This window comes from Rhincodon typus, chromosome 14 (genome assembly GCF_021869965.1).
Source record: "Rhincodon typus isolate 14 chromosome 14, sRhiTyp1.1, whole genome shotgun sequence".
Classification (NCBI taxonomy): domain Eukaryota; kingdom Metazoa; phylum Chordata; class Chondrichthyes; order Orectolobiformes; family Rhincodontidae; genus Rhincodon; species Rhincodon typus.
In genome coordinates this window covers 54,747,572-54,772,971 of record NC_063345.1, presented here as the reverse complement: position 1 = coordinate 54,772,971, position 25,400 = coordinate 54,747,572, and the positions used below count along the sequence as shown (strand labels likewise).

The window sequence follows — 25,400 nt, the reverse complement described above, 5'->3', positions numbered from 1 at the left end:
TAATCTGATAAACATAAGAAATTGTCTGAAGATTCTTAAATTACTTTGCAAAAAATTCCCATATCAAAAAACTTATGATTTTGAGTACTTGATCTGTAGCAATTCAATTATGGTTACAGAACTTTGTCAAATATGTCAATTTTTAAAATATGGTTTTAATCATTTATATTTCCAAGGTACAGTTATGTCTCTCATAGGGCTTCTTTTTATTTTCAGCATCTGTTACACAGAATTAGATGTTTGCTACTTGAATTCAGAATGAAAGCTTCAAGGAAAACAATGGACCCTGATAATAAAAAAAAGCTTTCAATTTACAAAACATTTTTGCTCCATTCACAGCCTTAAAACCTGAAATAATGAAATAAATTGCCATGCATCAAACTAGTATAAATATTAAAACTGAATACAGGACATAGAATCTCCTAAAATTCTCATCAAAATTTCCAGCAACTGTTCATGTCCCGATGCCATTCTCGATTCAGTCAAAAATTGAAGTACTAAATAGAAAGGTTCTGCAAAAACCTTTACACTGTGTATAAATTGTAAAGAAAAGCTTCCAATGATGTCAATTGCTCTGCAAGGAGGTGACATCCAGTGCAATAACATTTTGAATGTGTAAGAAGTTTTACATAAAAATACTATCTTGACTGGGAAAGTTTGCAGCAAGTCAGCACCATAGTGATGCAGTCTGGGAGAGCAGACCTGCAAAAATAGCTGCTAGTGGGACATAAAACCAGTGGAAAAAAGCCCCCTCAACCTGTTGTGTCATTGCAGGAAAACAGGTAAATGTTTAGTGGGCATTGTCTCTTTTGATTGGTCAAGTGGTTTAAATTCTGAGATGTTATTTATGCTGAAGAGTACAGTTTGAAAATTCACTTTTAAAATATATAACATAATATATAATTAATTAACTGAATAGAACACTAACAATTGGTCAGGCAGTGTGCCGCCGCTGCAGTAGGTCAGAACTGGTTTACAATGGTGATTGCTGAAGTAGCTTTGGCTCAAGTTGATAAGTTGGAATTTAAGCTGTGCACACTGCAACTCTTCAGGAAGGGAAAAAGTTACCAGGCACCTTGCCTCAGATTTGGACCAAGGTCAGGAACAGGAGGGTGCTGGAATCTAAAATTAAGTTCTGGAGGAGACTCGGACAGTGCTTTGACCAAAGGGCATGAGGATTTTGCTCCTGGCATGGACGAGGCACAAACTGCAGATCCTACCAGAAATTAGCTATTTTAGATATAGTAATGTGTAATGAAGTGGAATTAATGAAAGAACTTTAAGTTCAGGATCCCCCCATGAGGCAGCAATCCCATGGGAGGACTTCAAAAATCAATTTGAGGGACAGCAACACAGGTCTCAAACTGATGCCCTCAACTTAACTAAGAGCAATTACAGAGGTACAATGAAACAGTTGTCTAAAATGGGCTAGGAAAATAGCCTGAAGGGAAAGGTCAGCAGATAAGCAGTGACAGACAGTGAAGCAGATATTTCATAACACAGCGAAAAATTATTCCAGTCAAGAAGGATTTGGCATGGAGGACGAATCATCCTTAGTTAACAAATGTAGTCAAGCTGAGTATCAAATCAAAAGCTAGGTCATACAGAGCATGAAAAACTTTTGGAGGGGTAGGGGGGGGGCAGAGGATTGGGAATTTTGTTTCAGCACCAGAAGCAGATGACTAAAAAGCTAACAGATGGCAAGAAAATTGATCATGAAAGTAAATTTGAAATAAAAATATAACGAAACAGTAAGGGCTTCTACCACATCTAGGGTGAGTTGGGGGCTCTTGAAGGATGCAACCATGAAACTGACAACAGGGAACAAGGAAATGGCAGATAATTTAAACCAAGATTTTGCATCAGTCTTTACAATGGAACATTATAAACATCCCAATGATATCAAGTAAGCAAGGTGCCCATGGGAGGAAAGATTTTGCAATAGTCCCTACCTCAGAAGGACAAAGTATTTGACAAATTAATGGGACTGAAGGGAGATACTTCACCAGGACCTGATCGATTGAATCCAAGGGTTTAAAATGAAGTGTCACTTTGTGACTCAGGAGATTAGAGAGCTATGTGAGCCATAACTAACATTTAGAAATGCAAACACAACAAAAACAAAGTTGCTGGAAAAGCTCAGCAGGTCTGGCAGTATCTGAGGAACGTTCTGAGGAAGGGTCACTGGACCCGAAACGTTAACTCCGTTTTCTCCTCCACAGATGCTGCCAGACCTGCTGAGCTTTTCCAGCAACTTTGTTTTTGTTCCTGATTCACAATATCCGTAGTTCTTTTGGTTTTTATTTAGAAATGCGAATACTACTTAGGTGTTGCAAGTATCATCGATCACTTATCAGTCTAAGTTTGACTGTTGTCCAAGACATACTACATGTGAGCACAGACTGCTCCAGTACCTAAGGAGTTGTGAATTGTATGAAACATGTTGCAAAAATCAACGAACATCACTTTTCTGACCTTAGGTTGGATGGAAGGGTCAGTGGTGGAAATGTTTAAGACAGTTGGGCTTAGAACATGCCCTTGAGGAACTCCTGTAATGATGCCCTGGAGTCAAAATGATTGGCCACCAACAACCACAACTATCTTCCCTTGTGTTAGATACAACTCCAAATATCAGAGTTCTCCAATCAACAGTGGCCCCTACAATCTCACTAATTAGAATATTGTTCAAGCCCCTCAATGCCATACTTAGTCAAATTCTTGATGACAAAAGTACGGCTCTTATCACACATTGAGAATTCAGCTCTTTCTTCCACATTTGGGCCATGGTTCGAAGAAATGCTGGATAGTGGGAGTAGTGCAGCTTTTGTGTATTTTTGATGTATTTTCCATGGGTTGAAGGCCCTCTTTCGTTCTTATACAATTCTATCATTCTTATGATACAAGGTCTGAAGCTCAACGACCCTGATCTTACTTTGCAGCTTAATTAGTACATGCAGTTCAGTGAAGACTATGTTACAAAAATTTTACACATTTGTGTCCAGTGTGCCATAAATATATGCAGTATTATTTAAGGCCATCGATTAAAACGGTTTCCTGCAAAGTTACATGTAACAAAATTAGGTACTGATCATTTCAATAGCTTATTTTCATAACTAAACATGAAATGAGTGATTTTCCAGCTCAGTGAGTAGATGCATACACAAACTACATTCACAGTGGAGACATGTGCATCAATTGTAAATGCAGGGCATGAATCCTACAGGAGTACAAATTTTACATTGAATGGAGTCGATGATACCAGCTCAGAAAAACCAAATAATCATTCCAACACAGATAATCAAAATCGGTACAAAGTGCTCCAGATGACACTGACTTATACATCAAAGGCACGTGTATTTTTGAAGGCACACAATTCTATAATTTGTTTAATAAATCAGTTTTTGGCCTAATTGGCTTATAGCAAAGTCATCTGTTAGGAAGGAGAGGTCAAACCCCTCTGATATTTAAAATCAAAACACAAGCCCCCAATCGATTATGGTGGGAGTAGAGGCCTCTTTCTAATAATTTAACCCAAAACACCCAGAGAAGCTCGCCTCACTTTGTCAAATCTGTTTAAAAAAAAGTGGTTAAATGAACAAAAATCCCTGATATTCACTTCATAAGCAACAAGTAATAAATTATTTATTTAACTCTGACAGTGAGCAAATTAACAGAACTACTAACAAATCAAACAATTCCCCTTTAACTACTAACTATTCCCTAAATGAACAAAATTCTACTGGTATGCTGCTCCAATAAACACAAGTCCCACTTTCATAAACGCAAGTAATGAGAAAACTAAATTAAAACTTAGACTCTCAAAGTTCATAGGTATGCCTTCGGGAATGTTCTGTCTTGTCCACTGTTTCTCCAGTCATAAACGCCTTTCTTCCGCTGAACTTTCTGTCAGGGATGCTTTCTCTGTAAATTCTTCTGAGAGGACTTTTAGCTGGAAGAGCCGTGGTACCTTTCATGCATAGATGGCGCTTTTTCAGAAAGCTTAGAGATTTCTGGGAGAGCTAGATGTTTAGCTCTCAGATGGCAGTTTGCTCTCCCCTGATTTTCAACAACCCTCTTCTTATATACCTTGGATGACATATCAATTCTCTTACAATAACATTGGTCCAAGGTTGTCAAAACCATCAGATTTAAATTCAATTGGTTTTCAATCTCGAAGTGTTTGGTTTAAGTTAGTTGGCTGATCTTCAAGCCAATTGCCAAAACATCAAAACAAACCTAAGGTTTCCAATCACACAGCCAACTGATACATATTTCAATGTCAGAACTGTCTATACCTTTTCAGCTGCTTACAGACACATTTTCCGGTGTAGATCCGGAAAACCACCTTTCCAATTAAAAGAATTATGCACTCTTCCCCCCTATCATTTTTACAAACAAATTCTAGCTTCCTGTCTTCTAATTTATGGGTACTCTACACAATTTCGTAACACCTCCCACTTAAGAAAAAAAGGACCATCATTACGAACATGGCTCTTTTATTCTCTAAATCTTAACGCTATTATCACGAAATACATAGGTCAGTAATCTAAAGTTACATATTTCATACCAATTCTGCATACATATATGACACTTGAATGGTAGTGTTCAATATTATATACACAAGTTTTCTTTTAAACCCGCAATAACGCATCTGCCATAATTTTTTTTTATGACCCATAACATATACAATCTGTAAATTAAATGCTTGTAACATAAGACTCCAACAAAATATTCTCGTATTCTTGTCCTTAAATCTTTCAAAAAAGGTGAGAGGGTTGTGGTCAGTATACACAATCATCTCCAATACATTGTTTGTAACAAACATTAAAATGGTATAAGGCCAGTACCAAACTCAATAACTCATTTTCAAAGGTGTAATATTTTCTCTGGTGAATATGGAGTTTCTTTGAAAAATAACCAATTGGCCTTTCAATTCCACAATCATCCTCCTGCATCAACACAGCTCCAACACCTACATTGCTGGCATCAATAGTGACTTTCAAGGATTTCAAGAAACTTGGTGTGGCTAAAACTGGTCTGGTGGTTAACATGGCTTCTAACTTCTCAAATGTCTCCTGGCACTGTTCTGTCCACTGAAAGTTTGTGTTCTTCTTTAGCAAATCCGTCAGCGGCGCCACCATGCTAAAGCTTGGTACAAAATTCCGGTAGAATCTGCTCAGTCCCAAAAATCGAAGCACCTTTCCCTTCGAGGATGGTCTTGGAAATTCCTCAATGGCCTTCATCCTCACCCCTTCATGTCCGATATTGTGTCCCAAAAACATGACCTCTGCCTTCGCAAATTCAGCTTTTGCTAAATTTATGACCGGTTTTGCCTTCCATAGTCTTTCAAAGAGCTCGGCCAAATGCATCATGTGATCTTTCCATGAATAGCTAAAGATCACTATGTCATCTATACAGACAGCATAATTAGTCAATCCTGCCTCAACTCGGTTCATAAGTCTTTGAAATCTGGCTGGTACGTTCTTTATTCCAAAGGGCAATATTTTAAATTGATATAGCCCTTTTGGGGTTACAAACAAATGACTGGAGAATGGGTGTAAGATGAAGGACATCAGGTTTTTGAGGTATTCGGATCTATTCTGGGGGAGATGAGACTTGAACAAGATGGATATACTACATCTTAGCAGGACTGACACCAATATCACCACAGGGAAATTTGCTACTGCTGTTGTAGTGTGTTTAAACTGCATTATCAGGGGTCAGGAACTCATACAGGAGGAAAGCAAAACTGGTAACTGAAGGTAGAATAGTACTGAGGAAAATTAGAAGACAACCAGCCAAAGGCAAGCATCAAATAGGATCAGAACGCAGAATAATGTTTCAAAATACAGAATTAAAGCCTCTGCAGCTGAACATACGCAGTATTCACAACAATATTGATAGCTGAAGGCACACATTGGGATAAATGGGAATGATTTAATTCAGATTACACAGAGATACAGTACCAGGGCAATCAAGATTGGGATATGACTATCCAAGAATAGCTGTCATTTAAGGAGTATAGAGGTAAAAATGAAAAAAAAAAGAGTTGGGGTAGCGCTCCTAATCAGGGATGAGAGCTGTATATTAGTGACTGGGGATCTGAGATCAAAGAATCAAGATGTTGAATCAGTTTGGGTGGTGCCAAGAACTGTAAACATTGGAGGAAATGGTTTCTAGACAATCAAACAGTTGTGGTAATGTTGGGCATGGTATAAATCAGGAAATTAGAGATTCATGCAACATGGATAATAGAGTAATAAAAGTCAGCTTGAATTTACAGGTTAATAGGGTTAACAACTGGGTTAACCAAATCAGCAGAAATTCAATGGAAGATAAATTCCTGGACGATGTAGGAGATGGATTCCTGGACTAATACAATGAAGAACCAACTAGGGATCAGCTTACTATAAATTTAGTATTAAGTAAATAGAAAGGGCTACATAATAACTTGTTGCAAAGGAACTTTTGGGGAATAGTTCATTCTGAAGCTCGGATCTTAAACCTTAACAAGGGAAACCGTGAAGACACAAGAGGCAGTTTGGTTATGGTGTCCTGGAAAAGTACATTAAAAAATTGATGGGAAACAACAATAGCTACTATTAAAACAGGTATTACATTATTTACAAAAAATAGACAAATATGAATCAACAATGGATAACAAAAGTTGAAAATTACGTTAGGTTAAAGGGGGTGGCATAAAAACCTGAAGACTGGAAGCAAATCTATCTAGCAAAGGATGACCAAGAAACTAATACAGAAAAGAGAATACGAATGCAAGATCGTGAAAAATATTAGGCAGAGTATAAAATATTCTTTCTCAGCACGAAAAAAGGAAAAGATCAGTAAGGACAAATGCAGGCCTTTTACAGGTGCAGACGAGAACATTTATAGAGGAGTACAGGGAAATGGCACAGAAGTAAAAGAACTACGCTGTAGTAGAGGAAGGTTTAGAAAATCTCCCACACAACAGGCAACCAAGAAACGTGTGAAAATTATGCTCTAAAATAAATCATTATTAGTATCGAAGGAGTGCTTAAAAGGTTAAATGGATCGAAGGTTGATAAATCCCCAGGACCATTTCAGCTGCGTGCCAGTAAACCCATGAGCTTCATGTATGCAGTTTGGAAAAGTTGGATTTTTTTTAAACTTATTCAGAGGATGTGGACATTGCTAGCTGATTCAACATTTGTCTATCCCTGGTTGCCCTCAAGATGGTGGCAATGAGTTTCCTTCTTAAAGTACTGCAGTCCATTTCGTGTACATACACCCACAAAGCTCTGATCAACAGAATTCCAGAACTGTGATCCAGTTACACCAAAAGAACAGCGAAATATTTCTAAGTCAGCATAGTGAGTTGTTTGGAGGGGAAGTTGAAGGCAGAGGTTTTCCAATGTATCCGTTACCCCTGTCCATTTAAATGGTAATGGCTGCAGGTTTGAAAGTGAGAGATGTAGGAAGCATTGGTGAATGCCTGCAGTGCATCTTGTAGGTGGTACTGAGCATCAGTCATAAAGGAAGTGCTTGATGATGTGCTGCCAATCTGACAATCTGCATTAGCCTGGATGGCGTCAAGCTTCTTAAGTGTTTTTGAAGTTCCACTCATCCAGAAAAGTGGGGAGTATTCCATCACACTCCTGACTTGTGCCTTGTAGACAGTGGACAGGTTTTGGGATGTTGGAAGGTGAGATACCTATGGCAGGATTCCTAGCCTCTGACCTGCTCTTGTAGCTATTGTATTTATAAGGCTATTCCTGTTCAACTTCTGATCAATGGCAACCTCCAGAGAATGACAGTGGCGGTTTCAATGATGCTTTTGAATACCAAGAGGTGATAGTTAGAATCTCGTGTTACAGATGCTCACTGCCTGGCATTTGTATAGTGCAAATGTTACTTGCCAATTATCAACCCAAGTCTGGACATCACCCTGCTGCATTCAGTCTTGCTGTATTTAGGCAAGGACTGCTTCAGCATTTGAGGAGTGACAAATGGTACTGGAGGGACAACTCTCTCCGTGACTCCCTTGTCCGCTCCACACTCCCCTCCAGCTCCACCACACCCGGCACTTTTCCCTGCAACCGCAGGAAGTGCTACACCTGTCCCCATACCTCCTCCCTCACCCCCATCCCAGGCCCCAAGAAGACTTTCCACATCAAGCAGATGTTCACCTGCACATCTGCCAATGTGGTATACTGCATCCGCTGTACCCGGTGTGGCTTCCTCTACATCGGGGAAACCAAGCGGAGAGTCGGGGACCGCTTTGCAGAACACCTACGCTCGGTTCGCAACAAACAACTGCACCTCCCAGTCGCGAACCATTTCAACTCCCCCTCCCATTCCTCAGACGACATGTCCATCCTGGGCCTCCTGCAGTGCCACAACGATGCCACCCGAAGGTTGCAGGAACAGCAACTCATATTCCGCTTGGGAACCCTGCAGCCCAATGGTATCAATGTGGATTTCACAAGTTTCAAAATCTCCCCTCCCCCCACCGCATCCCAAAACCAGTCCAACTCGTCCCTGCCTCCCTAACCTGTTCTTCCTCCCACCTATCCCCTCCTCCCACCTCAAGCCGCACCTCCATCTCCTACCGACCAACCTCATCCCGCCCCCTTGACCTGTCCGTCCTCCCTGGACTGACCTATCCCCTTCCTAACTCCCTACCTACACTCACCTTTCCTGGCCCCATCCCCGCCTCTTCGACCTGTTTGTTTCCTCTCCACCTATCCTCTCCTCTATCCCTCTTCTATCCACCTCCCACTCTCTCCCTATTTATTTCAAAACCCCCTTCCCCTCCCCCTTTTCTGATGAAGGGTCTAGGCCCGAAACGTCAGCCTCTCTGCTCCTATGATGCTGCTTGGCCTGCTGTGTTCATCCAGCCCTGCACCTTGTCGTCTCGGATTCTCCAGCATCTGCAGTTCCTACTATCTCCGGTACTGAACACTGACCAGTCATTAATGAACATACCTACTTAATACCTTATGATGTTCAGGAGTGTAAAGAATGTTTCGATTATAGAGCCTTTTATAAAGGATGTGATAGTTGGACAGTTAGAAAATAATGATAAAATTAGGCAGAGTCAACATGATTTATGAAAGTGAAATAATCTTTGACAAACTTGCTGAAGTTTTTTGAGAAAGTTTCAGGCAGAAATCAATAGATTTCTGGAGACAAATAATATCAAGGGATATCTGGAGACAAATAATATCAAGGGATATGTAAATAATGTAGGAAAATAAGACTGAGGTAGGCAGTCATACTAAATTGGCCGAATGGTCCACTCCTGTTCCTATGTACAGTTTACACCCTACAAACAAGCTAGACTCTTAGAAGGGAAAATTCTAATTGACAGAAAACATGCAAAGTAATATCAAACAAGGACAACAGGAGAGACAATCTGTCAAACATAAATAACGAAACAAAGTAGATCACAGCACGAACTTTGCTTTATTCATAACACAGCAAATTTCAAGTGCCTGGCAAAGTTTAAATTTCTGAAGATGTTCTAAATGTTTACTCGATATCTGTTACTTCTTAGTCTAAACAGAACCTGGTAAAATCACAACTGTCTTGCTGTAAGAAAGCTGACTAAATAAGTGGATGAGAGAAAACATATCAATTTTCTTCAAATGTGAGAGTATGTAAAACTAAAAGGTACTGAATATGTAGTTTAAAATGAAATACTCAAAACATCACTTATGTAACAGGTTCTAGTCACATCAATCATTCAAATACATCAACTGTAAACATTGATATAGGTGCCACAGTAAATAAATGATACAGCTTTGCGTTTTGGATTCATTTTCACCTGTAAAATAGATGTAGAACTAGCTTACTGAACAATACCTCTTAGCTTGAACTGATGTACAGCACCATTATCTAACAATGAAAATATCTTATGCAGTACTATTACTTTTCCTCAACAAAAACTCTGAATACTTCACTTGTTGGGAAGCATGAATGTTTGGGTAAATGGAGACTTATAAACTCAAATTACTGCTACAAGAATAAATGAAACTAATCAGCAGTACTCACCGAAACTTTGCTTCCAGTTATCTGAATGCAGTGGTTAGTGCAGTGTAAATTAATAGTAGTTGGAGAGACAAAACAAAAAATCAAAACAGCATTATTAGTGAGCTCAGCTTTACACTGGTTAATCATAATGTAGTTTAGTCACAGTATTAGTAATACATTTATAGCTTTGAGCAGTGTAGATTATCATACAAAACTAAACAATTATTTTTACACAACATTTGATATAGCATTTCAGCAGGTTTCACAGTAAGATGGTACCAATTTTCAAAAATACACAGGTCAATTAGGAAGCGTTTAAATTAACTTCCTCCAAAACAAAATCAATTGCATAGAATGAAAATATCAAAAGTGCATGTGTTGTATGTAACAGCTTTCATATGCCATGTCACTCATCCTGCTTCTTTCACTTAAATGGAATTCTGGATGCAAAAATATCCTTTTCCATGAGAATTGGCAGAAGCTTTGTATTAAATAATTAGAACATTATATACTCTACAATTTACAAATCTTGCACTATTTAGTGTCTATTAGCTCCAAAGCTAAGTACTGTACCTCTAAACTAGCACACACCATTTATACCAGCATAAAAGATGGATGAGCCAAACGATAGTAAATGTGAAGCATCTCCCAAACAGGAATCATTTTCAATTTCTCTGTCCTGATACTTAAAAATTGTAAAATTTTTGCTTTGCTGTTGCTAATTATACACATAATTTCTTGTATGATTGTTGTTCAACTATAGCTGCTGGCACTGCAGTATTTTGTGTGAATTACATTATTGTAGATTTATCTTCCAAACAAGGTCAACTTCATTTGCTTCTTTTTTGACGCTTTTCATTCTCAGTGTGGCTCTGCGGATAGACGCTGGCTGTAACTATTTTTTTTATTAGTTTCAAAGATACTTCATAAAAATTTTAGGTGTGTTGGCAAGTCAAAAAAAGCTTGACTTGGGTGTAAGTGTACTTGCTGCCCGAAAATGTCTAGCAAAGCTTATCTAATATCCAATAACATTAACATCTCAAAACACAAAGCCATGTTTTATCAGCTGTAATGTATTAGTTTTCAAAGAAGTCAAACTTGCAATATTTATCCCAAAGAAATAAATAGAGGTACAACTCCCTCAAATGGAGAGAGATTCCACGTGCTGCCTCTGTTTTAAAAATTCCAATTAGCCAGGGTAACAATACATTTGCACAATCAAATGGGGTCAGAAGAGGGAAATCTGCAAGAAGGACAGAACTAATGGTTCTTTATTGGAATACACAAGCAGTATACATACAAGGTAGATGAAATGATGTCCCAAATAGAAATCAATGGGTATAAGATAACTACTGGAGATGTAGTTACAGCTTGACCAAGGCTGAGAACTGAACATTCAAGGGTATTTAACATTCTGCAAAGATAGTAGAAGGGGAAATGAGGTGGGCAGCTGTTATAAAACTAAAAGGACAATGGTAAGGAATGGTCTTGGCTCAAGAAGATCAAAATGTGGAAGTAATTTCAATGAAGCAGGTCCATGGCTGAGAAATCTACAGCAAGTTATTCACCTCATGTCTTCCAAATGCCTACCAACATCTCCAAACCACAAGTCAGGACTCGGGTGTCCCTACATTCCAAGAACTCCAGCCATTCAAAACAGTTCACCACCATTTTCCCAATGGTATTGGGGGTGCACAATAAATGCTGGATGCGCCACTGATGCCCATATCCCACGAGCTAAATAAAAAATAAGAAATGGTGAAGGGTGATAAGTCACTGATGGGTGCAAGTTACGAGCCTCCTTTTGTTTTAAATCATTCAGTAGTAGGTTCTAAATGTATTAAACATTAAGAGCAGTAACACAGTTGGATCCTGACAGTAGTTACACTGTAGGACAGAACTTTAATCAATTGATAATTGGATGCCGAGAAAAAAAGAGAGACTGAGATGACCATGGATGATTTTAATCCTTATATGGATTGGACAAACTAAACTGCCAAAGGTAACTCAAAAATGAGTTCATAGAGTGTATTCAACACAGTTTCTTAGAACAATATGCTCTGAAACTAACCATGGAACAGGCTACTTTAGACCTGATAATATGATAAGATTAATCACGCCATAATAATGATTCCTTTAACAAGTGTGTTCATAAATAAATGGAGCATCAGATTCAATTTGAGACTGAGAAACCTGAGTTTGAAACTTTGATCTTAACTGTCATGTTGTGAAAGCAGAATTGAGGTAAAGGAAGGAACTTCAAAAATCAGCATCAGTGGAGACAAAGTATTTGGCAAAAAAATGGGATTAAAGGAGGACCTGCAGCCTAGGGTCTTAAAGGAAGCAGCTACAAAGATGGTGATGCAACTGCTCTGTCTTTCAAATCCTCCTAGATTCTGGAAAGCTTCCAGTGGATTAACAAACCACAAATGCAATGTCTCTATTTTAGGAAAGAAAGGGGGAATAGAAACCAGCAAACTATAGTCTAGTTAGCTTAATAACATTGGGAAATAGTGGAATCTATTAAGAAAGCAGCAGCAGGATATTTAGAAAAAAAAGTGATAAAATGTTGCTTACGATCTTACATTGATGATGTGAATGTAGGCACTGAGTATAAGCAGTCAAATCCTCTGACAATACAAAAGATAGGTAGGAAAGCAACTTACAACAAGGACACGAAGAGTCTAATAACAAATATAGATAGAGAGCAGGCAAGAACTGAGCAAAATGTGAGATTTTGCACTTTGGTAGAAAAGCAGAATATTATTTAAAATGTAAAGATTACAGAATCCTGTGATACAGAATGATCTGGTTGACCTCATACACAAATCGTAAAATGGTTGATATGGAGCAAGCAATTATGAAGACAAATTAAATACTGGGCTTCATTGCAAGGGGCATGGAATATAAAAAGAGCAAAGTCTAGATACAACGACGTAGAGACCAAGAGTATTGCATAGGGCTTTGGTCTTCCAGGACAGAAGATATACATTTGTTGGAGACAGTTCAATGTGTTGGGGATCAGGCAATCACATGATCCAGGGTGGAGAACACAACATAGATGCATGTGACTCTGCCAATTTGAAAAATTGGGTGATGTGACCAGATTCTGCTAGAGGCAGGTGAAGTTACAGAACACTTGAGTAAAAATGAACAAGGCGGCTGGATTTAAGAGCAGACTTAAGGAAAAATAAAATTACTGTTACTGCTTCAGTGTAAATGAACTGATTGTCCAAAGTCAACCACACAGTGCACTGAGGGTTATGAGGCTTCAAACAAAATGGTTTCTGGTGAAACCATGTCATCAAGACTGATGGGTGCAAAGCCAAGGATATTTTGAGGAATCTCCTCAGAGATTTTGGTGAAGACCAGATTCACAGAACTCGGGTTGGTCCGAAGTGTAACTATTGATCCTCATCCACTTCAGTTAAAGCTGATGTTACATTCCTGAAACTCCAACTTGAACTGAAAGCATTTCCAGGGAATCAGATGTCTGATTAAAAAAAAAAATCAATACTAAAATCAGAATTTGGTTCCTTCAGACATTTTTGTCCAGGAATAAAGAATACTTTAAAAATTTGTTTTTTTTTTTTAGAAAGTGTACTCACCTGCATTCTTTGATTGACCAGACTCCATGTAGTCACAGGCAATAGTCAGTGTAGAAAGCTGCAGAGACCCTGCAGCGACCAATACCTGCTACCAGATGGAGAGCTCCAGTACAAGTTTGGAACCATAGCCAGGAGAAGGAAATGGCTTCAATGGCAAAGGGAGCAGCCGAAAGTAAGGACAGAGGGAGGCGAGGTCAGGCAGGGGAAGCAAGTTGGGAAGCTAGGGTGAAGAGACGCAATGCAAAAGGAAAGGGAAGGGAAGCAAAGCAAAGCAAAGTTGGGAGAAAGCAAGCAGGGGCAAACAGAAAACAATTCTGAGAGGTGGGTACTGGGGGAGCAACCAAGTTAAACAGGCATTATAAAAGTAACATGATGAAGCAAGCCTTAAAAACTAAAGAACAAATTAAAAAAAAAAAAAAGTGTGTCAACTGGGGGACCTTGCATAAAGGACTCATTGTACATGCTTGAAGAAAGGAGCTAGAATTTCAGAGCATTGAAGAATTTTTTTTGACTGAGGTTAGTGCCATATATGTCAATTACACATTCCAGGAAATTAATTCAATCTATTTTTCTTGTACCTCCTTATTTAATTGGTAATTTACTTCAATCTACATATTAAGTCTTACTTAATGTTTATTTTGGTTAGATTGTTAAAATACAAAAGTGATAAAAAAAAGAGACCTAGTCTACTGGTTTTCCCGTTGGAATCACTCAGTAAATTTGATTATTGCGATTTATTTTGTCTCCACTGGATCATAAAGGTAGGTCGCCATAGTCCTAGAAGACCACTGGGCTGCTCTCTTATTAGACAGAGAGAGCGCGATGGCTATGGTGTGACACAGTTTGCATTGAGCTGCCAATGTGGTACTTGCACAATGTACTGAGGTTGCACGCTAAGAGATTGCAAGACTGAATTAGAACTCCACTTAATGATGAATGAAAACCAAACCTTACAATTATATGTGTATTATATTTATAGTTATTTGCACAATGCAACGAACAACAATTTCTCTACATTCTATAATCTGCTTTGCTCCCAAAAAACAAACACAAAGATCCATACATTTAAAAATGCTGAATGCTGATAACTTGGTAACCTTTTACTGTAAAACCTGCTAAATCATATTAATCAACATAACAAGTGACAGAACAACAATACAGGTCTGTTTTACATAGTAAATCAAAATGTATTACTTGCTCAATGCACACAACTTCATACTTCATTTTATTAAACGGTATTTTGACTTTGAATAGACACAGTAATTCTCTTAAATGTGAAGTCACATTGCAAGTTATGTGATAATCCAAATATTTAAACATTATCTTCCAATTGAGCTATCTGTGCTTTTTACATGGTTAGTTCAAAATTTTGGACAAAGCGATTTTGAACAATTTTGATTATACTATGTCAATTACATAATTTAGCCAATGATTTCCAAGTAACCAAGTACCTTACTCTGCACCTTTAGAAGAACTGAAAATCAGAACAACGTTCACAAGTGAAGTCAAATTGAAAATCTGATAAGTCAACAAACTCAATTTATTCAGTGTTATGGTACCCCCGTCTGTGTCACTAAACTTGGTGAATTTAAATGCAAAGCTTATCATTTTTTTTTCTGATCACTCGCTGATTAAAGATCCCTTTAAGATGCATCGCAGCAAAGCCAACAGTGGGATTATCACCACTTCTGTTTTACAATATACTGACTCATAATAATGAACGCTGCAGAACCAGGTTATTATAGGATATGACTACACAATTAATCCCACCCAGTTCAATTTTAGCTCCAGGCTGCAACTTGTGTCAAGGAAGCAAAAATACAATGTTTTACTCAAATGACAACAAAAAAATCACTTTGCCAGCATTCTGTACTCATGGAAGCACCAAGGAAATTTACTAAATTACTTATGCCAGCAGAAGGAATGTAATTGAGTGTTAAATAATCAGCAGTGAGGATACATCCAACCCAAAGATCAGTAGATTAACATTATCAAACTTTCTGCTGGAGTTTATTTTGATCCAAATTCAGTCATAGTTTCTTTTAAATTTAAAAATTCAAAAGATAGATATCTATTACAAACTCTTGATAAATAAAAAGCTTAAATTCCAAAGGGAAATAAAAACGTAATGGCCATGGAAGAAGGAAACAGTATCTTATCTCACTAGCATGAAAGAAATGTTTGCTAAAGTTCACTGTAATCTACAGAACCAGGATTTTCAAAAACCTAAGCATGTGCCAATGACATACAAAAGCAAAAGTTTGGTTAACACAGCATTTCAAAGAGTGCACCTAAGAGGTCAATATGCACAAGGGAGCAGCATTGAGTTAATCTAAATATAAGTTGGTTTGAAGTTCACCCAAGGAACATTGAGCATATTTTAGCAACCAAGACAGCTAGTTGCCCCAATAATGAAAACTATACTTGGATCACAAATCAAAGGGAAAACTGAAAAAAGTTAAAGGAAAAAATGGGAGGAAAATATTCCACATAAACATTGTCCAAACATGGAAGCTTTCAGATATTTATGTCTTTCCAAGATTGTGGAGAAGTCAGTTAGTTAACTATTGAGATTTTCAAGGGACACAAAAGGAAACTGGATTTTCACATCATTAGCAATGAAAAGAAATGCCTCATGTTTAAGAAAATTACCTCGTTTTTTTTAATAACTGTAGAGGAAAATATATATTGATGGAGTTAACAAAACAAACATGATTACCAAATCATTCCCACTTCTCTCTAATGCTTCTACTCAAATCAAATACATAAAATCATAAGTAGAATTGTATGTCTAAATATTATATCACATGCTTTGGTTCAGAGACACTAAGCAAATTCTGATCTTATAAACTGCAAATGTCAGTTTGTGTGGTTTTAACCTTAACGTCAGTATATGTTTTAATTTGGTATTAATGTTCAAATTTCACAACTATGAATGGAAATTTATTTGTACAATTTATTCGATCTGACTGCTCTGATTTCCCAAGTACCAAATCCAAAGTTTTGTTATCATGTTTATGCCTTTCAGCTAAGTACTGATCACCTTGTAAAGTGTCATAGCGCATTGCTTGCCTGGTTAGATACCCAAACTGAAAGAAAGCCTCGATCTTTTTTTACTTCTAAGCTTTTCATTTTAACTAAAACTTCAGCACATCTCGCTTCCATACTGCTTCATTTCAATAACCAAAGCCTCAGAAGGCACTTTCAGCTAAAGGAAACTCATTTTTAAATTGCAAGAATTTTTAAAAGGAAGTCAAACCCTTAATATTGAACTTATCATGACCTGGAAATACCCTTGACTGTACAGCATCAGCGTAAAATGCACAAACAGCTTAGATTTTCTTTTCTTCCACAAACACAGTCACGAGCCATTACAAAGAGTGACCATTCTAACAGCAGCCATATACAAGGGCATGCAATCTTTTGGAAACAAGAAGCTAACAATTTGCCTCTGCAAGAACAGGTTTAATAACAAAGATATGATAATGGTACTTCAAAAGTGTTTGCTTGACAAAGGCAAATGGTTAATCTGACAAACTGCGTGGCAATAAACAAAATATTCCTGTCCTGTGATTCACAAGTCACCACAGGTAAGGAATGCTAGGCAGCATTTTAAACAGCAGCATCAGTTTTGAATTGAGGAGATAGCCAGCCGAGAAGAGATCAAAAGTGATACTAACGAGCAGCTAAAGCAGCAGGTTCAACTGAATCAAAAAGTTAATTCCAAATTTCAGGTAGCAGTTGATCGTGTTACAGAAGGGCAGAATTACATTTGTCTGACTACAATAGCTTTCAGCCTGCATGCTGTCTTAGTTTTTGGATTGTTGTCGTGTACTTTTTGCTGCTGTCCATCATCAGGGAAATGCTGTTATATATCATTTCCTTTGGCAAATCCTGTACATCAGTTACAGCATTAGTATTTTAAGCAAAGTTTGAAGGAGCACAATGCCCAAAATCAAAAAATTCCCAGCAATGCTTTAATACTTCAAAAGTATCTCAATTTATGAATTGTTAATATTGCTAATTTTTAGAATAACCAGAATAAATGTTTACTGAAAAAAAAATCAAAATTCAGTGTTCAAACATAGCTAGTTAAATACCTAAACAGATACTTCTGAACATAAAAAAAGGATGAAATTCAGTTAATTACGTCATACTCGGGTGCCTTGCATGTCCACCCATATTTTGGATTCTTTAGAGAAGAAGTAAATCAAGCGTTTACTGTGTCATATGCCTCAGGAGATGGTTTATCTAGGTACACAACTCCACAAAAATAAATGATAGAAAAATAAAATTAGTAAATCAAAGTGAAACCTCACGCATGGTATAAATGCTCTAGCTGACAACATTTTTTGTTATTATTTAACACATGTTTCTGCCCTCAAATACTAAAAACAAATGTAAGATGTTTCTTTTGGCTCCAACAATTATACTTGTCTACATTCAGAGAAATGTCTTGAACTGAAGCTCTGCTTGTTTCAAAAATATTTGTTTTAAGATTGTAAGCAATCTTCTGATAGTATTCATTTTTGTTTTCAGATAGTGATAAACTCTAGACAACATTACATTCATAAATTTCGTGTTACTCATTTCAACCTGAAATTATTTTGCAGGTTTAAACAATAAGCTCAATCGTACATAATAAGCAGATACAGTCAATGGTAAGAAAATTGCTTGTGATAAACTCCCATTCAATTTTCTCAATACTGGTAAGCCAAAACAAGTCATTATGAAATATTCATCTCTTCTATTAACTTTTTAAAATTGCTAACATTAATAACCAAGTGTAATTACATACGGAATATGTCAAAGAGTGAACAACTGAAATTGGCTGACAAAGGCCACACCCTGAACAAAACATATCAACCAAGATTTAAAAGTCGCATGGATTACCCTAAGGCAGTAGATACAGGAGGCACTAATAGTTTATAGCAATAAAAGCATCACGTTCCACATTAGAGCATTTTGTGTGATTTGTGCCAGATTCTCATAAACAATTTACCCACAGGAGAAGGCATTTTAATACCACATTAGGAAGCACAGCTTTAAGCAATGAAGGAAATATTTAAGCAGCAATCATGGATTATAGCTTAGCCAAAGCCAAAAGCAGATCATTCCAAGCTGATCACATCTGACTGTCTGAGGAATGGTATTTACTGTGCTATCTTAAAATAGTTATTTTATTCAAAAAGAAACTTACAGATTTGGCAGTTGCAGAGATGTAGTGAACCACCATTTCTCTCTTTGTCATTAGATCCTTTCCTCGGAGTGGAACTTTACGATCCTCATTCAGATTCATGTCTTCCTGTGGTCAAACAATTGATGGAAGATATTAATTCAGTAATTAATGTTCGATAAATATAACTGTTAGCTTTAAAAAGCTTGGATCATTCTCAATGCAAGGGTAAGTGTTTCTTAGAAAACAAATCATCGAAAAATTATAACTGTACATTTAACCATGGAAATGGGTTATTGAACAGTCTCAGAGTCCAAAAAAGATTGACTGAATCAAATGTATGGCAAACCTGTCATTGCAAGAGCAACCATTCTTCTTGGTTCAACATTTGCATTTCAGCTTTAAGAATAAGGCATCTGAGACTTTCACACAGTTTGACACGTCAACCGCAACCAAAAGAATAGGAAATAATGGATTTGCTACTTCAAATTGAAATACCACAGCCTGAAGGCATCTTTTAGAGAACTGTCATTGAAACCATAAATGTTGGATTTCACTGCTTCTTGTGGTTACGCCTCAAAGGTTTATGAACAGACTATCAGATAGTATGCATTATCTAAGCAATCCTACTGGAAAGCCAGGAGATATTTTCACCACAACTAATTTCTTTAATTTGAGCTTCTCAATGCTATTCTATTTTTAAAAAGACTCCAATAATCTGTATTTGTAACAAATAAAACAGTAACCAAAACCGAAGTGATTCATGTAAGATATTAGGGCAGACGCCCAACAGTTTGATTAAAGACAGCTTTTAAGGTGATCCTAAAGGGAACGGAGAGGTGTACAGTGAAAATTCTACAGCTTAGGGCCCAGGTAATGAAAGGGATCAACAACGAAGGTGGAGCAATTAAAATTAGGGAAGCTCAAAACTACAGAATTGAAGAAGTGTAAATATGTCAGAGGGTTGTTCACTATGGAAGATGAGACACAAATGCAGCAAGAACATTTTCATCATACTTGAAAGGATGACTGAGACCAGAGACCTGCGCCATGGGAAACCCAGACAGAAATTATTTTAAATAATGTATATAAATATTTAAATAGTGGCCAATATCTCAATAAAATGTAAAAATCAGTGCTCTACTTTACTACATCTGGTCAGTCAGATGACCCCAAACTCACTGAGTTAAACTTGAACTGCCCGGGAAAAGAAATACACCTCTAACAACTTCAATAGAAGGCAGCACGGTGGCTCAGTGGTTAGCACTGCTGCCTCATGGCGCCAGGGACCCGGGTTTGATTCCACCTTCGGGCGACTGTCTGTGCAAAGTTTGCACATTCTCTCTGCGTCTGCATGGGTTTCCTCCTGGTGCTCCGGTTTCCTCCCACAGTCCAAAGATGTGCAGGCTAGGTGAATTGGCCATGCTAAATTGCTCATAGTGTTCAGGGATGTGTAGATTAGGTAGGTTATGAGGGATGGATCTGGGTGGGATGCTCTGAGGGTCAGTGTGGACTTGTTGGGCTGAAGGGCCTGTTTCTACACTGTAGGGATTCCAAAAAAAAACTATGCAATCCCACCCTATCTGCCCACAACCCTTCCTAACTCTCTGCTGCCTGGCAAACGGAAATTGATTTTCAAACCCATCAGTCCAAGGAAAAGAAATTTAAATTCTTTAAAACACATTTGTTGTTAATTTTATGGGTAGTCTGTGTTAACAGAACTATTTGCATTTTAAATTTATATTTTAAATAAAATAATACTGCACTGATGTAACAAGAATTTCTCAATACTTCAGGATTACTAGCGGTTGTCAGTTTATGCAGCATTCATTTCAGGTTAAGTCAAGCAGAGAAAGTTGAAAGGGGAACATGACAGCAGTATATTAGATTATGAGGGCATGGACAGGTGAATAGGAAACAGCTGCTTCTTTTAGTCGAACAGCAAATAACAAGGGGGCATAACTTTAAAGTGAAAAACAGGAGGCTTAACGGGGATTTAAGGAAAATCTCTTTCACCTAGAATGTGGTGGGGGTCTAGAATGCACTGGGAGAGTAGTTGAGGCAGGAAACCTTACAACCTTTATGAACACTTGAACGGGCACTTGAGTGTCATAACATTCAAGGCTGTGTTCCTGGTGCAGAAAAGTGTGACTTGTGTAGATAGTAATATATTCTTGGTGATATCAACTCAATGGGCTGAAGGGCATCTACTGTTCTGTACTATTCCAGAGTCCCCACAAAAGGAGCTTCCTCATCTTGTCAAGCCTCCTCATAAGTATATTTATTTCCTCAAGATTATCCCTCATGCTTCTAAACCCTCAATGAATAAATGCTCACTTCGGCCAATCTTTCCTCATAAGACAATTGCTTCATTGCAAGAATCAGCTGAACGAACCTTAATCCGAACTGCTTCCAATCTTAAGATGATCAAAACTGTATATAATATTCCAGGTGCTGTCTCAACAATGCTCTGTATAGATGCAGTGAGACCTCCCCACTTGCACTACACAACAATATTCCATTTGCCTTCTTATTTGATTGATATACCTGCATGCTAACCTTTTGTGATTCAAAAACATGGGCCCCACCGACCTTTCTGCATTTCTTGCAGGTTCTCTTCCATTTAAATAATATCTGCTTTTCTTCTGAAAAAGTGAACCTCACATTTTTCCACACTATATCCCATCTGCCAATTCTTGTCCAACACCAATTATTTGGCTTTGCCAAGTTTGTACCACCCTCAGTTTGCTTCCCTACCTATTCATCAGCAGCAAACGTCATTACAGCACAAATGGCCTTTTCAAAGTCGTTAGCATTTCACAAATAATTGAGGCCTGTGGAACTCCACTCGTTAGTTTTCCGACCTGAAAATTTCTGATTTATCCCTACTTTGTTTCCTGTTTATTAGCTATTTCTGTGTCCATGATAATACATCATCCCCACCACTTTGAGCTCTTTTCTGGTGTAGAAACCTTTTAAGTAGCACCTTATTGAATGTCTTTTAGAGATTGAAATACACTACATGTACTGTTCCCTTTATACCTTGTGCTTGTTACATCTTCAAGGAACTTTGTCTAACACTATTTTCCCTGCAGAAAACAGTGATGATTTTATGATTGTCCAAATATCCCACTATTACCTATATAACGACGAGTTCAAGCATTTTCCCATTGACAGAAGTTAGACTAACTGGCTCAGAGTTTCCTGCTTTATTTTTCCCTCCTTTCTTCAATAATGGTGCCGCATTCACTGTTTTCCAATCTGTGGGGCCTTTCCAGAATGTGGGGAATGTGAAAGATTACAACCAATACATCAACTACCTCTGCAGCCACATCTTTTAAGAACCGAAGATGTAGACCATCAGGTCCAGAAGTCTTGTCAGTCTTCAGCTTTCGTTACAGGAAAAATGCTAAGAATGCAGTGTTCATGATTGTTTGAAGTTCCCTTTTTTGCCTCTTCTTTTTCTACAATACTTGGGTTGCTAGGTCTTCAACTTTCAACACAAGTATTTATCATACAAAGTACTTGTTCAAAGTCTCCCATGTCTTTGCTTCTCATTAATTTCCAAGTGTCATTCTCTAAGGGATCAACACTTATTTTAATGCGACATAAACTGTCTAATTTAGCTATGTACATTTACTACCATTTATTTTGAATTTGAGAAAATCAAGGCTAGTTTTTCCCTTGAATAGCATGCTTTGAACAAAGAAAGTTGACAAACTGAAGGCTGTTTTGAAAGCTAAGTCATTTGATGATAAATCAACAACAAAAGCTAAGCACTGAAGCATCATTTCACATTCTGAAACTTCTTGCAAAATGCAAGAAATCATTCACATATGACAAAGTAATTAAAGAAAGGGCCACTGACTCTTCATTCAAAGACTTTAAGAAGAAAGAAGTAATAACTGCAAACAAGACCATGTCACTTAGCAGCAAGACGAGTGGAAAATTTGTCTGAAGACATCTTTCGGCAACTAAAGCATGACCTGAAGGACTGAATAGTTTTCACTGCAGTATGTTGAGACATAGCCCAGCTGATTGTTATGTCCTTAAAAAACATGTGCACACAAACAACTAAAGAAAACCTTCTCACTCTTTGCCCCTTAGAGTACAAATAGTAAGGATACAACAAATCCAAAAGTAAAGGTTTGAGAAAAATAATCCAATTCGGAAACTGGTTTCCATCATAACTAATGGTACACCAGCTATGCTTGGTGCAAATGCAGGCTTTTAGTGCATTTTGGACAAATGATCATGATTTCTCTTTCATCAAAAATATTGCATAATCCAGCAGCACTAAGAAGTAAAGTCATGGAGTGTTCTCACATAATGTAAGGTAAGATTTAAACTTAATTCAAGCAGGAAGCCTTCAGCACTTCTTTAAATCCTTACTGGACAAACTCGATGCTGCCTACACTGTACTAATCCTCCGTACTGATGCGAGATAGTTAAATCAAGGGAAGGTCCTGTAAAGGTTTTTAGATCCGATGCCTCAAATTGTCATTTTCTTAAACAGAGAAAGGAAATGTGCAGTGAGCTGTCAATGCATGGTTGTTCAACTTTGGGTTCGTAACAGGCATAACATCAAAACTTAACTGTATAGTACAGGGAAACAGCAGAGACTTTGTAGATACGATCAACGCTGTGAATGCGTTCAAACTGAAGCTGGGTCTGCAGGTCTCCCAATGAAAAACTAAAATGCTAACACTCTCCGAGTCTGGAAAACTTACTAGAAAAAAAAAATCAATAAGAAAGGTTTCACCCAGAAAACATCTGCGCACACCTGAAGATATTAATGTAAGTATTCAATTATTCAAAAATTACATGTGATGTAACAAATTTTCACGTGTGTCTCAAATTCATTCCTTCAAGTTTACACATTGGTGGATTGGCTACCAAATTCCATTGTTTGATTCAAAAAGCAATGGAGCTAAAATTGAGATAATTACTGCAAAATGAGATTGAGCTGAAAGTCAGATCAAAGGAAAACAATTTTGGGACCTACAAACAAAGAAAAATGCCTGTCATCTTGTGCTTTCAAAGTGAAAAATTACTTTGATTCCAGGTATTTCTGCAAGTCAGTGTTCACACAAATAAAGTCCAACTGTCGCACCCCTTTCACACTTACAAATTTGATGGTCTAGACGTGACCAACAGTCTCAAACTACAAATAAGATTTCAAGGCACTAGCAGATAACGCGCAATCATGAGTCTCACACCTGCTGAGTAGAGGAAAAAAATAAATGAACTATGCTTTGTTTTAGATTTGTACAAAATGAAAAATTAACTGTTTATTCCATATTTTCTTCACGGTCGATCCTGGGTGCTAATTAAATTCAAAAAGTGATTTTGTGCTTAAAAATGTTGGAGACAGTTTTTGAGAAGACTTGTAGCTCAGGTTGTGAATGAGGTTGTAGACTTGCTCAGCAAGCCGGTGCGTTTGATTGCAGACGTTTTATCACCCTGCTAGGTAACATCGTCAGTCCAACTCTGGTGGAGCATTGGTGTTCTGTCCTGCTTATTATTTATATGCATAGTCTATGAGCAAGTCTACAACCTCAGTGTTGGAGACACCTGGAAAATCTGGTAGTATATGTTTCAACATCACATAGGTATCTTTGACTTCAGACTGCTTTGGTCCATGGTCAAAGTTGTTATAAAAACATGATCATCTTTTATCCTCCCAACATGTTGCCAGACCCTCTGAGTACTTCTAGCATCGAGGATGAACTAACTATTACTGAGTAAAAGTAATTTTTAGAAGTTTCCTCCGTACAAACCTTTACAAAGGTCCCACATATCTTAGATGAGTTCGGTGGGAGCAGAAGAAACAATGGGTCTACGAGGCCAGGCCTGTTTGTAGATTTTTTAGCTTGAAAGTTTATCAATTTCACTCCAATCTCACCTTAAAGTGATCATCCCTGACTCCACCATCCCTTCCTTGACATCTCCGTTTCCATTTCTGGGGATAGGTTGGCCACCAATGTCCACTACAAACCAACCAACTCCCAGAGTTACCTTGACTACATATCTTCACAAGCTGCTTCCTCTAAACTCTCTATTCCATTCTCCCAGTTCCTCTGTCTCCTTCATATTTGTTCTCATGATGCCAACTTGGACAAGGGGGTCTCCAAAATGTCCACCTTCTTCCTCAACCAAGCATTCACCAGCACCATAGTTGACAGGACCCTCAACTGGGTCCAAACGATGTCATGCACTTCAGCCCTCACCCTGTCTCTTCCTTCCCACAACAGCATAGGGTCCTCCAGGACACACTGGTCCACTCCTCTTTCACACCCAACCTTTTTCCTAGGGTGGAGGTAGCTATTACGAGGGGGCATAGTTTTAAAGTGAATGCAGGTAGATAGAGGGGAGACGTCAGAGGTAGGCTCTTTACTCAGAGAACGGTAGGGGTGTGGAATGCATAGCCGGAGAGGGTAGTGGAGTTGGCCTCGTTAGGGGCATTTGAGCGGCAATTAGATAGGCATATCGATGATAGTATAAGATAGGGGTGGAGGTTAGATAGACCTTAGGTTTAAGGTAAAGGTTGGGCACGACATCGTGGGCCAAAGGGCCTGTACAGTTCTATGTTCTAAGTTCTA

At 37.9% G+C, this 25,400-nt stretch overlaps 1 protein-coding gene across 2 annotated transcripts in view; it reads right to left on the bottom strand.

The window, feature by feature from the left end:
• The window catches only part of LOC109914929 (protein diaphanous homolog 2-like), a 395,717-nt gene that overhangs the window by 246,410 nt on the left and 123,907 nt on the right, over nucleotides 1-25,400 (bottom strand). For both annotated transcript variants that reach the window (XM_048605014.1, XM_048605013.1), the window contains exons 4-5: nucleotides 18,823-18,927; nucleotides 10,036-10,056 (exon numbers count right to left, since the gene is read on the bottom strand). In XM_048605014.1, the coding sequence (XP_048460971.1) occupies nucleotides 10,036-10,056; nucleotides 18,823-18,927 (126 nt within the window). The remainder of the gene's footprint in view (nucleotides 1-10,035; nucleotides 10,057-18,822; nucleotides 18,928-25,400) is intronic.